Source organism: Temnothorax longispinosus, chromosome 10 (genome assembly GCF_030848805.1).
Source record: "Temnothorax longispinosus isolate EJ_2023e chromosome 10, Tlon_JGU_v1, whole genome shotgun sequence".
Taxonomy (NCBI): domain Eukaryota; kingdom Metazoa; phylum Arthropoda; class Insecta; order Hymenoptera; family Formicidae; genus Temnothorax; species Temnothorax longispinosus.
In genome coordinates, this window is record NC_092367.1 from 18,124,163 (window position 1) to 18,142,187 (window position 18,025).

An 18,025-nucleotide genomic window follows, 5' to 3' on the forward strand; every position below is an offset into this window, starting at 1 on the left:
AGTTGCTAAACCACAAGCACAAATTCGGAAAAGTTTGAAATTTCGTATTACAAAAAGGAAAACAGTGGAACTTTTCGCGAACTAAATTTCAAAAACACAAACAAACAAGATAACCGTATTCTTTAGATACTTCTAACTCAACTTTAAGAAATATTTAAGTTTAATTAGGAAATTTAAAAAATATATAATTAAATATTGAAAAAATACAGTAAATTATCCTCATTCAGTATAATATTTTGTATCTTTCATATCAATATTCTAATTATGTTTAAGTTCTAGCGAGTGTCATTAGTAATCATGAAAATTTCGGATCGTGAATTTTTATGCGATTTAATTTATACGATTAATCACATGCGCCATGCATAAAGAAAGATTTATAGAAGATTTTGTTTTTTGAAAGCGCATTAACATTGCATTCAATTAAAAATTTATTACTATTTATATAATATATTATATGTATGAAGTATATATTACTGTAAACATATACATACTTATTATGCATTAAAATTACAAATATTTATAACATATATTTCGGTAATGGAAGTGTAAAAGGAACCATCGTTGAATCGTTGGCATTTACTTCATCCCATTTATCATGTAGCTTCATAGTCTTTTCTATCCATAAGCCCTCCTGTATGGGAGATATGGCACCCAGCCAAGCCTGAATGTAATACGGCAAAATTTAAATATCGTAATTATGTGAAATCACAATAAAAATAAATTTTCTCGTACCTGCTGACAATGATTTGCCCACGCATAGATCATTCTATTGTCAACTTTTATAGATAATTTTTTCGTTTTTTGTAGCATACTTATTGCAGCACTTTTTCGCGACTGTATCATATAATAATAAGCTTTCATCAACATATACCTACGAGCATTTCGGTTCTTTAGAATAATTCTTTAAAAAGTTTAAATAAAATGCAAATATCAAAATTTTCTAATGTTCTATCAAAATAACTTTAAGTTATAATATCATTGAAATTACTTTACAATATTTACAATATGCAAAATTATTTTGTGCGAGCTAGTTTAAATTATAATAAATTATATATAATTATTATATATAATAAAATATTATTAACAATAATCAATTTTTTATACCTGGGAATTGCAATTTTTACGACCTTTGTCATATTCTTGATATGCCTGAATTCATGCTTAATTTCCGTTAGCGTACTCAATGCGTTTATGTTCCTGTTAGTAACTTCCCTTACTGTAAAATTGCAATTTTACCTTGGTAATAATTTTTTACATGTATGTATATATACATATTGCGTAACATTCAAATACTCAACCATTTTATTACCGTACAAAATTAGCAATCCCTCAATTTTCTTCAACGCGGTAATCGTCGCTGCCACCTTGTGCTCGTCCACCACACTCTCGGCCGTCACGTTTCTGCTGCTCCAAACTTTCATAGCTTCCCACTGCTGCGTTCTGACGCACCTTCGATAACGCATATTAGAACAAAAATCCAAAATTTCATTTCTACAATAATAATATATTTTCGGAACTGTTAATTCTAATTCGACATAAAGCGAAGCTTTTCGTATTTACCACAACCACATGGAGGTAAAATATCGTCTTTCCGCTTCGGGATCGTGTAGGCTAACTATAGTCTCTCCTTCCTGAAGATAATATTCGTCGCAATTTTGAAACGAGAGAACTGTGAGACCGGTGTCGAGTTGCACATCAGCGCACGTGGCGTAGTACCAAGTACGACCCGATTTATCCAAATTGTTTCGTGATGCGAATTCTGTATATACAATTTTAGAACATAAGTATCCCTATATGTGATTAAAACATCAACTTGGTTGATCTGTTATGTAATTTATCATATTCGCCAGATATGAGATTCATTAATAAGATCATTAAGATTTGTTAAAACCTGTCCGTTTTTTTTTTTCATTCGGAAAGCTTACCCAATTCTCTCAGCAAAGTGACGACTTCCGAATGACGGCACGAGATCATGAGCAAGTGCGTTAATCTCGGTAGTATGAGCAACTTAAGAAACACGGAATCCATAGTTTGCGCCATTCTCATCGTGATAAAGCCGATTCTGATTGCTTTGCTGATCTCTCCTCTCAACCATCGCGAGAAAAATACTCCCGCATAAAGTTCGGCAATGGCTTTGAGCTCTTGAAACTCGAGCAAATCTCCTTTCTTTGCACAAATACTGAGAGCCTGTTTTTCCAAATAAGGAACGATTGACCTGCTCAAAAATAATCAAACAATGTAACAAATGTCCTTGTAGAAAGAAGATAATATTTAATAACGTTACAAATGGCGTGTAATGAATTTTATATGCAGAAATTATTAATCAATTGTTTTCATTAAACTTTTTGTGGTTTTAAATGATTTTATCTGGCATAGCACTTGGTTTGGTAGACATGCGCAGTGATCATCATATTCGTGAACGAAGTGCAGAGCGTGAAAAAATCATTCGATGCATCCAGCGCAGCATTTAAGCCCCAGATAGCTGCTAATCGTGCATGTTTCTTCATTTCCTTCGTTCCCTGAAATTTCGAAATTTGAATTATAATAGACAGCAATTATTGAACTTCAAAATTCAATATAGAAACAAATATTTACGAAATTGAGCAAGTCACAATAACTGTGAAGCTTATTATTTCATAAAAGACACTGAGCGAGTTATCGCAAAAGACAATTTATGATCATGTAGACTTGAACAATCAGTATTAAAAAATCGTTGCCGAATAATTATCCTTACTCTAAATACGTTAAACATCTCTGCCAAGCAATTAGCCAGTTGCTCGATATAATTCGTAGTGAATTCATCGGTAGTGTCAATTTTCCAACGCTTGGGACAGACCAATCTCCATCTTAGCAATTCGAGTTGAATCGTCGACTTCAAATCGATTGTGAATTTACGGCGCGGAAAATTGTAGCCCAGACTGGTCATTGCCTCGTTCAGCTTCTTGCTTGCTTCGGAAAGTAATCCGCTTTCCAAATGGCATTTACCTTGAAGTGTCTGGATTTTTGCGGTGAGAAAAAGCAAGACTATCGATTTCTCCTCGTTAGTCTCGAACATCTACCGTTAAAGAGATCACGATTAATATTATCTTTTTGAACTATTTTACTATTTTTGTTCTTTTATGTCCGTCTTGCTTACTTGTTGAAGCAGAGCTTCAGCGTCACTCAGAAGTCTGCGAGCTTGAGGTACGTTGTTACTCGCTAAACAAATCTCCACAAACTCCAAAATTGCCGTCAAAATCATATCTTGTTTTCCTAGAATAGAGAATATAAAATGTTTCATAATTTAAAAATTAAAAAAAAGAGAATAGAAAAAATATATAATATTCACTATGCACGCCGATATTGATTTACGTTGACTTACCGATTCCTAGACAATGTTCCAACATCTGAGCGTAGACAGTTGTTAAAATAAGATGGCATTGACAGTTGGCGAAGTCAACGTTAGAAAAGGTCTTGGTGGGTTTTCTGACTTTTTGAAAAATATTGAGGCAAATCGGTGTTCTCTCTGTTACCTGTTCCATATCTGGTGACAATATATTATTACAAAATTATTACAATATATATCTTCATTTATTTTAAAATTGCTGCATATCTATTAAAATAGCTTAAGCGTGTGTGTGTGTGTGTGTGTGTGTGTGTGTGTGCGCGCATGTATAATGTATTAATTCAATTCATATCTAAACTGAGTTCAAGACTGATTGCAGATTGTATATAATACCGTTTTCTGTCTCTTCTTTGAGAGTGTAAGTTGCTTCTTCAAGTTGATGCATTTCGGCGACGTCGACAGTTAATTTTGTTCTTCTAGTTTCTTGCGCGGCCGTTTTTCCTAATAATCTTGTAAATTGTATCTCGCCACAAGCCATACATCGTTTGGTATGTTGCCGAAGATATTTTAATGCCTTGCTGTGTAATTCCATTTTTTGAGTTTCCGTGAGCGATCTTTATAAATATAAAAAGATACAATTAATTTTATTAATATTTGAAGCATTATATTAGGTCCAGTAGAATTTTATGCAGAATATTTAAAATATTATATCTTAATTGCTCTATCATTATGATTTATCCAAATATTAAAATCATTCACTACCTATAAGTAGTTTCGCGGAACATCGACATTTTGAAATGCATCAGACCGCAAGACGCGTGCCGCGGCAAGTCCGTTAGTTCCTCTAAATAAAGTTTTATTATGAGCCATATAGAATTTTACATTTGAATGTTTGCTTTATTATACCTGGTATCATAAGATCCACACATTCGCACGCAGTTTCTGCCTCGAGACTAGGTTTCCTTATATTTCTGTAGAATACCAGCGGTCTGCCGCTCGTAGTAAAATCGCCCCGCGCGCATCCAAAGATTCGAATCTCGAAGAGTTTCTTGACGGCTACAGTAACAATAAATATTGCTTTAAACAGTATTTAATCGTATAAAACAAAATTAAGTAAAATTTAAAAAATTATTTAAAATTAAAGAATTGTTTATTGCAAATATTTGCATTTATTGCTAGGTATCTTTTTACCGAGTCCAATTTCCCTTATAGATTTATCTTCCATTAGGTACTGTAGCATGCTTCTATTAATAATTTCTCCCAACACCGACGCGCATTTTAATAACATTTGATCCAGCGGTGTTAACGAGTCAAAAATCTTCAAAATCATTACTGACAACATAACATATAATAATGTTATGATACACAAAAAGATAGACATATCGTGCAACGTGTAAAATTGCACGATGCAGACTTTAAGATACTATAAGCTACTTAAACAGAAAATATATTAATTTATAAAAGTATATAAACTGTGTTAAAAATATGGGCATTTAATAAACTAATACTTAATTAACATAAGAATTAGAATTAGTCATTAAAATTGGTATTGATTTTAATTATACCATCCATTGTCACTTCAGTATCTCCCTCTTCTGGCACAAAACCTTCTGTAAATTTGCAAACGGCGATTGTTTCTTCATCATAAATTGGTGTTCCCGATTTATGAACAGCGCTTTGCAGCTTCATCGAAGATATTGGACCATTCTGTAATTAAAACAATTATCTTATATCATTTATTAATTACGTAAAATAATTAATGGAAAGAAAGCCTACACGATAACTTGTTCTGTACATCTTCCATTTGTCTGAACGTTCTTCTTCATTATTCCCGTCATTCAGAAACATATCCTCTGAGGCAAACCTGAACAATTACTGACCATCGTGTATTTAATAATTTTATGTCAATCACTATTAATTATATTAGGATATTTGTAGTCGCGAGTAAGGAAATATATTTTATGATTTAAAAAATTATGCGTAATAAAAAAATATATGTAATATACATATATAAAAAATTTTGAATCAATCTTGATCTATTTTAAATGATTCTGCTTTTCCTATAATTCTATTTTAGTCGCAATTTCAACTTTACATTTAAAAGCAAATAGACATATGGATAAGTTAGACTCTAGAATTATAGATAAAATTATGAGACCTTTTCAGCATATAAATGGGAGGAAGCACATAGCCCATTTCCTCGGCAATCATTTTGCTGATATGCACTATTACGAGGCTACCAGATTGTGTGAGGCTTAATAAGTAACTTTCTATCCATCCTGGATTGCCAAAACTTCTTTCTTGAATTAATCTAAAAAGACAGAATACAGATACACAAAATATAGACGCAAAGAAAGTTATATTTTAGCTGTTTATTAAAAGCATTCTTCAACAAAAGAAAATTATTTGCATATTTAGAATGGCCAACCTTTCGAGTTCCGGAGGAATTCCACATGCGTCGAGGATCTGACATGCGAGCGCTGCGTGATACCACTTGTCTATGCGACCCAATTCGATAATCTATTAGTAGTAAAAAATAATTTATATATTTATTACATACGTTTATGTCTTGCAGTATCGTAAAAATAAATACAAAAAGATATATAAATTTAATGCAATACTTTTATTTCTTATTACAAATTTCTCATTACGAAATATTAATTATAAAAACAAATAAGAGATACATGATACATTAATGGCGTTAAAAAAGATCATTATTGCATTTATCTTTGCACGATCTTTGTTTAATTAAATTAATTCTTCTAATTCTTTTGAATGTTCGTACTCGTGCTCTCTCCAAAACGGTGGGGTGTATTTCGTACTCGCCGTTGAGCTCGCGTCCGATGCTAAGGATAAAGAAGACTGTGCTCTGTCTGGTCATCGTACGAAACAGTTTCATGGAATCATTGTCACTATACTGGGCATTATCGATAATCACCACCCATAGATCCTTAAAACAATCTCTCATCAGTTTAAGCAGAAAATTGCTCAATACTTTGCGCTTTTGTTTCCCGGATAGCGCTTTGTAGCGCGGGCTCATCATGAAATGCACGTTGAAGAGCTGATTAAGGACGCAAAGAAATTCTGGTTCGTATACATGTTCCAGTCGTGACATCAGTATTTCTTCGCGGTCCCTCGGGGCAGTGGCGTCGGTGAAACCCAGCGGTATAGAAAATATCAGATGGACCAAACTGTAAGAAACCTGTGCTAAGAGAAAAACTATTGATTTGAACTCTGTTTTGAAAAAAGTTCTAACTCTTGACTCTCGATTAGGAAAGATTAAAAATTACTATTTATTTAATAAATTATTTAATAAATAAATGCTCCATTAAAATAATAGTAATTTCTAATTAAAATGATAAAAGAAGATAAGCTTTTAATTTTATGTATCTGTGACATAATCAATTAAATTAAATATGTGATAGTTGAAAAATCTTGCAATTTCTATGTCAACCTTAGCATCGTTCATAACCAAGGAGATATAGTTGCGTGATACACCTGCGGGAATATTCTGTGCAATTTCATCCAACAATCTCGTCTTGCCGATTCTCGGTTCGCCTCTGAAAAAAGAAGACAATAAAAACTAGATTAGATAAATGCAAAACATTGCATTTGCAAGTTAATAATCAAGAATTAAAAATTAAAGTTAAATTAAAAGTCCCGATGGGAATTAGATTGCTCACTTTATAATCAACATATGTTCGGGTTGTATATGCTGCGTTGTTTCGTCCGTGGTGAAATGTGCTATCAGATTCGATAGCATCTGTCGAAAAATCTTCATTTCCGCTTCCCGTCCGAGCAAAGGATACTTTCTGCGTATTAATTCAGGCGCAATAAATCTGCAACCACGCGTAAAGTCGTGTATCACTACGAGATAATATTTTACGAAGATAAACGGTAATTTCCAGAAAATTACAAAATAAAAAAGTTGCGAGATACTTTGTCTGTTCCTGAAACTCATAGACAGGACCGACGTTCGTGATTCCTTTCAGATGTCTCGGCTCTTGCAGTATAAAGTGTCTTGCTTCGAGACGAGAGCGCAGGAAGCTTTCGCGATCGCATATCACCTTAAAGATAAGGATTACACTTCTGTATAGAATAGAAGCGAAGTATTTGTTATCTTTAATTACAAATGCGCTAAAATTTAGTGTCAAAAGATTAAAAATTATGTCACTTCTTAACGTGAAGATAACTTATTTCCCAATTTAATAACGACATACTCGCGAAAGATAGATCATTTATCTAACGAGATACATCTACAATTCACAAACAGAATATGAATAAAAGGCAAGTAATTATTCTTTATTCAATTACTTTGTTATTATATGCGACCATCAAACGCGCTGCCTTATTCACCGACATTCCTATCACGGTGTACTCCCTCCGTAAAATGTGACCGACCACACCGCAATATGTCATCCCGGTGGTGACAGCGATCGTCACGGATTTTACGTTCCTCATCGCTAGGAGATGCTGCCGCACCTTACTGGCACATCTCAATCCAATCTGCGATTCCAGCTCGTGTTTGTCGCCGCGCAGTCCGAATATGCAGAGGAATATCAGGTCCTTGTCGAAGAGGGACGTCTTGTTCACGCATCCGTGCATCTCGCAGACTACCCTTGAAAAATAAAAAATATTGACAACTGTGCGGTTAAAATAATTCCTTCTTAAATTAACTATTGTGGTAATAAGCGAAATTGTTACTTTCGCGACTAGTGACATTAAGATAAATAAATAAATGTAGCTATAAATGTAGCTATAAATATAATTCATATAATGAATAATAGTAACTATAGATATAATTGCTGATGATAAAAGAGAGTTAGAGAAAAATATAAGTTTGGATGCTTACCCGCAGACTAATTTATAAGCCGCACTAACGAGCGAGATCAATTCTTCGTTATCCATGACCGTCGTGATGACGTTGATGAAGAGTATGACTACTTGTCTCATCTCTGTAAGATGCTCCAACGGCTCGTCCATTTCCACGGATCGTATTACTGGTCTGAGCATATAGCTTCTTAATGAATCCTTTAATCGCTCTTTAGCTATCCTTATGACTTTAGGCCTCACTACGAAATTAAACATTTATAATTATAATTCGCGATCTTAACCGATTCAAAGCGATGTAAAAATAAATAACATAATTCGGATTGTACGTTTTTACTCACGACTATAATCGACTTGCTCGAAATCATGTTCTTTCTGAGTATCGCCAATCCAATTCATTAAGGTTGCACTATTTGGCACTTTGACATGTGATGAGTCGAAAAAGTTTCTGTTATGTTCGGCGTTTCTGTTATCTAGCAATTGCAATGCATATTATTACTTAGAATAGAAAGAAAAGACTCCTTACATTTTTCTAATGTAAAATCACGTACTGATTTCAGTACCATTGTGAATATCATGAGCTCTGGAGTGGTACCACATTGCTGAGCAAGCTATGATTAAAGTATGTACACCATCCGGTAACTTCTCATAGACGTATTCGTTAGGATTTGCCCATTGCCAGCTACTGGGCGCCACGAGAATATCACCGCCTCTAGATAGAATTTATTGTGTCAATATGGTATATCTGATTTGCTTTTCTTTCGCAAAATTAATAAAATGTAATTTTAATAAATCAAAAGTGATATATTTGTTTCACTTTGAATTTGTATCTACTTGCATGCAAAGATTACAAGTTAGAATGCAGATAATATTTTTCTTTAATACCGGCATAATCCTTCGGCAAACTTTACATCCCAGACAGGTTTTCCAGTGATGACATAATACGACATCGTTTCTGGATCGCCAATAGACGTGAAGTACGTTATCCCGGAAGCAATGGCAAGTTTTACTATTAAAGACATTATTAAATTAACTTTTGAATGGAAGACTCTGCAATCTGTTGTACAATATTCTTAAAAAATATAATATTATTATGCTATTGTGTTACAAAATTATTTTATCTTCAAGTAATTGAGACTCAGTGTATCATTTGCGAATCAGTATTTATACTGTTATAACGTTTTTTTAAATATAAAAATTCAATTTGTTAAGCAAATCAGAACTTATCTATGAATTAACTCAATCAATACATTAAAAGCGTTATTGACGCATTAGAACCTCTGAGCGTTACACCGACGTCAGTGTTGTAAGTTCCAAAATGTTTCTGTATAATGCACGCGGTCTGCATCGCTTCCGTGGCGATATCGCGCATAAACATCCCTTCTTGGAGCTTCCACATCACTATGAACGCATCGCCGGAGAATTTCACGACGTCCCCGTTATGCGAGAGGATCTCCTGCACCATCGCGCCGATATAGCTGTTCAAAGTTTCCGACAGCTTGGAGGGACCGCCAACGCCGGTCTTCGTGTATTTTTCCGTGAGGTCTGTGAAGCCTGCACGGTAATTAAAATCTCACGTTATAATTTGTGACTCGTCGTAATGACGATTGATATGTGATAATCCAACAAATTGCTTCAACCTGAAACATCGCCGAGCATCAACGTCGTGTGGTATTCCCTGGTTTCGTAATTGTCGTAATAATCGAGAATTTCGTCGGGGCACATAGACGCAAATATTTTAGTATGTTGCTCCAGTCGAGCACGCGAGGATCGATCTGAATTATAAACTACCGATTGAACAATCTCTATTAAATTGTTACGCAACCAATGCATATTTAAGATTCGTTCATATTATGCTGATAATATATTTTAAAAATCTTTATATTGAAATGAAAAATCAGTATTATAAAATTATAAATTATGTTTATATATGTTAGGTTATTATTTAATGTAATCTAATTGTAATCTAATTTTTACGCATTGACTTACCTTCTGTTACTAAAGCATTCGTATTTCTTAGCATATCCGTCGTTTTTTCTTCTGTACTGTAATGTAAGTCGTAATCTTGATGTTACAATAAATAACAGCTAAATAATTATTATTAATTCCTATGTACTACTCGCAGCTAAAATAAAAGAAATGCTGCTTAAATATAAGCTTCGAAAGCAAACTTCAGATTCTAAGATACTTTAATCATGATGCTAAAAAATAAATATAAGTATATAGGTAGAAAATAAATATACGTATAAATAATATAAGATATTAAATATAAATATACATAGAAATTTCTCTCTTTTTTTCTCTCAGAAGAGATGCACATTATACACTTTTATAATATATATATATATATACATATATATATATATATATATATATATATATATATATATATATTACGGATTATACTCTATTCTATATAAATGGCATGGAATCTAACTAAATATTTTCAGGAATAGAAACTGGGGAGTTAATAAAGTAAGTATTAGCCTTTTCCTCCGTGAGATATTTATTTCATTCAATATCAGATTGCTTAGAGGCTTGCAGAAGGGAACGATCAGCGTCAACAATAAATACACTCGTCGGACAATAGACAATATGTGTTTATTTAATAGCCTCGCTATATGGATACTTATACGAGTTGTCGCTCTAACAGATCGCTGCCTACAACGTGACGGCCGAATTTTATTGTGCCTGGCCCTACTATCCTTATTGTGCTTGAATCTATGATGGGTCGACGTCACCTCGTTCTTTACGTGGTTACTTATTAAATCCTTCCTTGTTTCCTCACACACCGTCGGTTGTCAACTAACGAGAGTGGATTATACTCACTATTGTAAGACATCGCGTTACACGAAATTGACAGTCATAGTGATCCGTTGCTACTTGGTTGTTGACAAATCGCCCTACGCGCCGATTAAAATTCACTAAACAAACGTTTTCATATTTTTAATTCTTTGCATTTGTGTCGCTAAAACAAAATTATTATTTCCTGCATGTTAAATATATAAATTTTCCTAATTTATACATGTAAATCAATTTATCTGAAATAAACATTAAAATATTTAACAAATTTTTGAATATCTGAAATGTATTGCACTAAATTTTTAAAGCATCATATTTATTATAGTATTAAATAAAATAAACAATCTTAACGAATTAAAAAGATCTCTAAATACTTATTCATATTACTTGATGTAATGTACTGTGCTACAGCATCCTGCGAATTTACTAACAGCGACGGACACGGCAATTATACAGGACTATCGATTATTATCAAAGGAAGACAATCGTTAATAACAACATCGATAAATCTTCTACGTAACACGATGTGATAACGAAACGACTTAGCGCGCGTAATAAATTATTATTATTAACAGATGCTATATATATGTATATGTATATATCTTTATATCTATACAGAAAAAAATCTCACCGTAATTGTCACATCCGTCGAAAAAAATTTATCCAAGAACATTTGCGCAGGATGCAACTTTTTTTTTCTCGGCGATTACGTCTTGCCATCGCAGAAACGGATCGTCGCGCCGAATTTCGTCGTGAATTTCGTTTCGGAACTTCATTCCTCACGTGCGAAGTGTCGTGCACGTGCCTGCGCGTGTTTTTCGTACGTTATTACTATATTTTGCACAACACATTTGTATATTTTGCACACGCCGATTCACGCAAGCAGGCACACACGAGTTCCACTAGTTCGAGCGAAATCGTTCGCGATATCTGACTGCCGGGTATTTACCCCGTCGTCCTTTCCGTATTCTCTCGACGCGTTTCTCTCTCTCTCTCTCTCTTTCTCTCTCCGTCGTGATTATTTACTCGCGAAATTATATCTTCTGAGCTAAATCGATTAGGTATTAAGAAAAGGCCCATAAATTTCCGCCTCGCGTTACGTATCAGTTAAAAAACCTTGCGCTGATGTTCGCGATAAAATTGTCGTTCTCTCAATTGTATAGTAAATTGTATAACAAAATACTGCATTATCAGGAGGGATTTTAGTGCGACGTGTGCGAGGACGACGGTGTAATTCCACGATTCCGAAAAGCGTTATAAACCAAAAAGTTTCAGACAGACGAGAACGCGCACAAGTATTTCACAGACATACTATATATTTTACTTCGTATGTCCGCTAACGTCTTCCTCCTCTTTTTCATCTCTTCTTCTCTTTCTCTCTTTTTTTTTGTTCTTTTTGCTTTTTACGACAAACGTGACTCGTTATATAATGGCACACAGCATGGCAGTTGCAACAATGTATTTCAATAAACTGTTACTTTAATTAGCTTATCTCTTAACTTACTTCGGTAAACCTTATATTCCTAGCTTCGTCGCACTTTTCATTATAATCCGCCGTTTTCTCTCGCTTTACGATCGTCATCAACTCCTGCCCGGAAGCCGGAAATCACCGAAGCGCGAGAAAAAAAAATCATAAAAAAACGAATATGAGAACGGCTTCGGTGATTACCGGCAGAATTAAACGCAATACTCGCTCGAGATATTATACGTGACGCCTAATTAATATTAAGCGTTCGCAAGGACTAGGCGAAACAGGACCTATCTCACTCGTATTCCTGTCCTCTCTTCCTCTTTCTCTCCCTCTCTTTCACTCATTCTCTCTTTCGCTCTTTCACTCTCACGCTCACACTTTTGACTTAAATCCCCGTTGTCATATTATTATCATTCGCTTAGGTATATACACGCGATCGAAAATTGTATTGCGTCGAGATTCTTCGTCTCTTCGAGATTATTAACGATAAACGTTGCACAATAATAGTAATCGAAGCGTCTCTCCCTATCGTGTTTTCTCTTCGTTAAGACTTGTGTTATTAATTGTTCATTTAGCGATTAAACACGTAGAAATTGGAGAATAGAAAAGGAGCGGGTTGAAATCACGTCGTACCGTTGTCGAGCCTTATCGGACGCTGAAGCGTTCTTTTTGATAAATTTTATTTTCAATGCAGACTATCACGAGGTTGCCAGCATCAGCATTACCAGCACAAAATAAAATAAAAGAGCAGTAATGAAGATTAAAAGCGCCGATGTCTGCGAATTGTCATAAGTTTTTCATCAAAGTATGAATAATTACTTTCTTAATTTGTCTTATCGTATATTATTTCGATTTTTGTTAAATTTTCAACTATAAATTTTAATTATTTCTTTTGGTTTTGTCTTAAAACAGCATCCGATAAGAATTACGATAACGTCGGTACGGCGTTTCTTATTATACAATATTATTCACATAAAAATCGTATTTCTTTTTTTTTGGTATTTTCTTATCGTGGACACTTAACAGTCACGAGTCAAAAAATAATATCAGGACCGCTTCTCTTTCACTTTCTTTCACTCGGACTCTCACTCTCGTCTCACTCTGCAGTCTCGCCTTAGGATCACCTTGAGTACCATATAAATTGATGAGGTTCGAGGGGAGGATCTCGATAATAACCGATAATTCTCATCGATGATCACATGATGAAAAGTTTATCATGATAACGCGATTAAGTCTTATATATTCTGTGAGTAATACTTTTTGAAAAGTAATCTTAAGTATAAAGGGACAAAAATTAAATATTAATTATTTAATAATTCCATTTTCTCTTCGTTCACGAAAATGATTGATTTAAGATATAGACGCGGTGTCGCAATTGCGGAATGAAAGTCAAATAACAATGATTTCGCGGCTAAGAATAAAATCGGCCCTAAAATTTAACGAATGCTTATTCTACTACTAATTACGCTTCTAATAACTTAGGCGCGATCTGTTGCGAAATACAATCGCATCCTCCCCTTCGTTCGTTCTCTCACCCGAACTCTTTTCACCGTTTCGACGCGGACGACACAAATTCTACAACATCGATTGTATCGAAAGGATCTTCATGGAGTGATAATATGTTACTATTATATATTATATTGTTATAGTACGTTAGTAGAATCTAATATGTCAACAAGAAATTCGATCTGATACCTTATCTGTGTCTGTCGTATTTCCCCGTTCGTGCACGTAGTCACACATTCCCTGCGGCTTTTCGCGAAACAGAAATTGCAAATTAATTATTATCGAGTTGCAAGACGTATATCAAAGAGTTGAAACATCGAAAGTGACTTAGATATAATATTCGCAATGTTAATCAAGACTGGATAAAAGTCGGATTTTAGAAATGTCGAATATCGTGTAAAAGTGAGAGATCGTAAAAGTGAGATAAGTATCCGGAGTTCGATTTTGTTAAAAAATTCTACGTTGGAAAAATAATGCTGTCGATATTTTTAAAAATCGATTCACCAGGCGCACAACACATTCACGCACTCCAATCATTCGTTCCGTGTTAACAATTGTGTCAATTAACGATAATATTATTTTTTTTCTGCTTAGCTATTATATGATGTAACACGATGATATAGGCTTGATATGACGGTGGCACACGTTAACTAATTGTTTCTTTTTATTTCTCTCTCATCGTCCTTCCTCTCCATCTCACCTTCGATCTCTCGACTCGATCGACGCGAAAGAGATATTTAACAATCGTACTACATTCTCCATTTAGAGACGACAATAATCCTTGCAAATAAATATGAAAATTACAAGATGTAAAACGTTGGAAGTTAACAGAAATGAAATAACAACAGCTATCGTTCTTGTGGAAATTAGAACATCTCAACAACTTGTGATTTCACTAATAAAATTTCGCCATCTCTCTAACATCTTTATAAAAATTTGAACAATAAGAGAACACGTTGTATAAACTCTTATTGATTCCAGACAGAGAAAATATTTAGATGGTCTAGATTCTAGGTAATTGGTAACTGTTAGATTGTCTGTATTTGATTCTTGTGGAAAATTCAAACTTAACGTAAATATAATTCTCGCTTTCACGGTTCTCACTTTACTTTATTTGCGGTGATATACTAATTTTAATTATCTTATCTCTGCACGTGTATCTATATGAGATTGGAGGTCAGAAGTAAGAGAGGAAGCTGTTTCGTGGCAACGCATGCTATTATTCTAGCAAGGATTGTGGCCAAGTATCGTGATTTTTACTGATTAAAAATATATTATTAAATTCGTTAAATTAAATTAAAATTAAAACATATAAACAGCAAATTTTTACGAGTTATATATCATTGTTAACAAACAAAAAAAAGAAAAAATAATAATGAGGTTTATATAATAAGTAATTTTAAAAAAATGTCGTCTAAATAAGAGAGAAATGTACCTATATTTTTTCCGAATTTCTCTAAATGCATTTTACGATTCGCGATGCTTCGCTTAAACAAATATCCACGCCACACACAACAACATGCACTTTGATTCCAGCTTACAGTTGTCCTAACGTTTAGATATATTAAAGTCGAGTTAATAAGTCTTTTGAGTCTAAATGGTTCGTAGACGTCGTCAAGATGCAAAGAGGCGCCGGAGTTTAACGAATGGGATAAGCCAGCAACGAGAGAAGTGCTGTCGTACCCGCGGAATTCACACAGAAGGGCTATCCTCAAATATTAACGATAAAATTTTATACACTTTCAACATTTCGCAATTTAACTCACCGCAATGGCAGACGCGACGATATTAGCGGCGAGCGAGATCGAACGATTTAAAGAACGTGCCATCCGACAGGATCTCACTTCGTTGGTCGCTTTCTTTTTGTAATACATTGTCGCGTTATGGTTCCCGCAAGAAGCAGATGCATATTTAATACTCAAAAATGCTGCAACGCACTCGCCGTGATACTGGCGTCGTAAATATTGCATCGCGCGTCGCAGTATCTCATCCAGGTCGCTCGCCAGCTTGTTTCCAAAAATGACATTTCAAACCTTTTATAGGTCAAACATTTTGTGCCGTTTCTATTAATTTTCGACAGTAGCCAACCGTTAGGAGAAAAAGGAGAACGTAATAAAATATCGCATCATGCGTTCTCAAATGCGCTTTGCGAGATGCAGATCTGCGACGACGTACATTATTGTTTAATATGTAAGTAGCTTCGTTTTTTTAAATAATTTACATCGCCGCAAGTTTCTATCTTTTAAAGGAAAGCGCATATTTCAGCTCAAGGTCCATTTCTTTAAAATCAACGATCGAGATTTTAGAGCGCATGTCTTTCCTTTGCGATATTCGATTACGATCTGTAATCTTCTCACGCAATATACATTATGCATAATAACCGTGCATTCTCCGATAAGACAGTCTCGAGTAAATGCGGATTTCGTTCAGCGAGATACCTATATGCGTGTACATAATAGATTCCTATTCTACAGTGGTGTATTTTGGGAACGGATGTAAATGTTTAAATAGGAGAGCTTCCAAGGAATCGTTCACGACTTTCGGGACAATTGCACGGATGGAAGAAATAACATAAGTATTATATTTACAAGAGATTTTCTTTAGTGCCTCGGCTACGTTCTTTTGGCTTCCCGCGATCTTTCGCAAAGTGCGTCCTAAAGAGCGCATTCTCATCCTGCACGTCTCCTAGTACTTACAGCGGCGTATCCTTCTGCGTATTCCCACATTTGCGATTAGCGTGACGATTGCAATAATTTAATTAGCGTGACGATTGCAATGCGACACTCTAGGAGGTGATTTATCTAGAAATATTTCTGAATCGTTTTGATTTCTTAAATATTAATTTTCAAAATCACAGACGCTGGTTTTAAAACGGATCGTGTCCCAATAAAATTCTCGTGAAAATAAAACAGAAATAAAAAAGATAAAAAATAATTTAATAATAAAATAAAACTACCTTCTCTGATTACGAATTGCAGCATGATACAAATTCTTATAATACCAACTTTTTTTAACTTACTTTTTTCTTTGCAGGATAAAGAGACGGCAGAAATTATATATTTATTCCAATTGTAATTTTATTCATATCAAGGAATGCGGATATATGTAAACTCACCAAGCTGTATTAAATTCTTCAAGCAAATTAGATTATAAATAGCCATAAATAATTAAAAGCAAGCTCTTATTTATTTAAGAAATTTAAGAAATAAAACTCCAATCCATGTTAATCATTTCTTATTTCTTTCAATCCTCTGCTAATCTAATTTTTCTTGCAGCGCTAATTTAATTATACATCTAAAATTAAATATATTAAAGAAATAAATATAAAACAATGCTCTCCTGTAATAAATTGTCAACTTTTTAACAATGTCGTACGCCGCGCGCTGCAAAGAACTATATAATAAACAACAATTCGCATTATCGATACATTATTGCAATAATAATAAATTATGACGCCTACAACGATCCAAATATCGCTGATGTCGAAGGGAGAAGAAGATAAATGCCTATAACACGTTTCCAGGATAAAATATCCGAAACCATCGTATGTCGTCCATTGTTATTATATTTCATCCATGGTAAACCAGCGAGTGCTATCTATTTGGATTGACAGCAGTCTGAAGAAATTTCCGGTTTCTTGATTTTGACAATTCTTTTAAAGCACTATCACGTGGATGATAAAATTCCGATTAATTATGAGAAATGTCGAATAATGACGAAGATGATGATGGTGATGAAGATTGATGCGCGATACGTGATGAGCGGCACAGGCAGAGGTATTGGCTGTTGCTGTAGTTGCTGATACTGGTGGTGTACTGTAGTTTTGCTGTAGTTGTTGTTTGTTTTGTTTTCTTTTTTTCACTACGTTTCTAAAGACGTTCTATACACTGCCTCTACGTTTGCGGGTAAGTGTGTGCGTATGACAACATCGAGATAACGAAGAGACCGATACTCCAAAATACCGTAGGTGGTCTCGAGTACTTATCTGGTATCCTGCTGATAAATCCGCGATTGATCTTCGTCTTTCAAGTCGGACACCATTGACGTTCTTGTTCTGCAAAACGTCGCGGTTCTGATTAGCGAAATATCTA

The 18,025-nt window shown here is 34.4% G+C and overlaps 2 protein-coding genes across 6 annotated transcripts in view; both read right to left on the minus strand.

Moving 5' to 3' along the window:
- Nucleotides 1-197: 197 nt before the first annotated feature.
- On the minus strand, nt 198-9,973 carry LOC139820525 (adenylate cyclase type 10). Its single transcript, XM_071790894.1, has 29 exons — nt 9,796-9,973; nt 9,434-9,709; nt 9,041-9,164; nt 8,707-8,867; nt 8,497-8,628; nt 8,178-8,397; nt 7,640-7,943; nt 7,265-7,392; nt 7,009-7,164; nt 6,780-6,885; nt 6,111-6,527; nt 5,754-5,845; nt 5,484-5,636; nt 5,102-5,189; nt 4,891-5,032; nt 4,517-4,657; nt 4,232-4,381; nt 4,088-4,169; nt 3,719-3,939; nt 3,362-3,523; nt 3,137-3,252; nt 2,735-3,055; nt 2,380-2,519; nt 1,926-2,215; nt 1,561-1,759; nt 1,310-1,449; nt 1,105-1,216; nt 733-871; nt 198-661 (listed from the first exon to the last, which is right to left on the minus strand). The coding sequence occupies exons 1-29, from the start codon at nt 9,878-9,880 to the stop codon at nt 518-520; spliced, it is 4,941 nt and encodes a 1,646-aa protein (XP_071646995.1). The 5' UTR covers nt 9,881-9,973; the 3' UTR covers nt 198-517.
- A 764-nt stretch (nt 9,974-10,737) lies between these two features.
- Nucleotides 10,738-18,025, minus strand: part of LOC139820662 (uncharacterized) — a 116,950-nt gene continuing 109,662 nt past the window's right edge. For all 5 annotated transcript variants that reach the window (XM_071791087.1, XM_071791084.1, XM_071791083.1 and 2 more), the window contains one exon: nt 10,738-17,988. In XM_071791087.1, the coding sequence (XP_071647188.1) occupies nt 17,916-17,988 (73 nt within the window). In that variant the 3' untranslated portion in view covers nt 10,738-17,915. The remainder of the gene's footprint in view (nt 17,989-18,025) is intronic.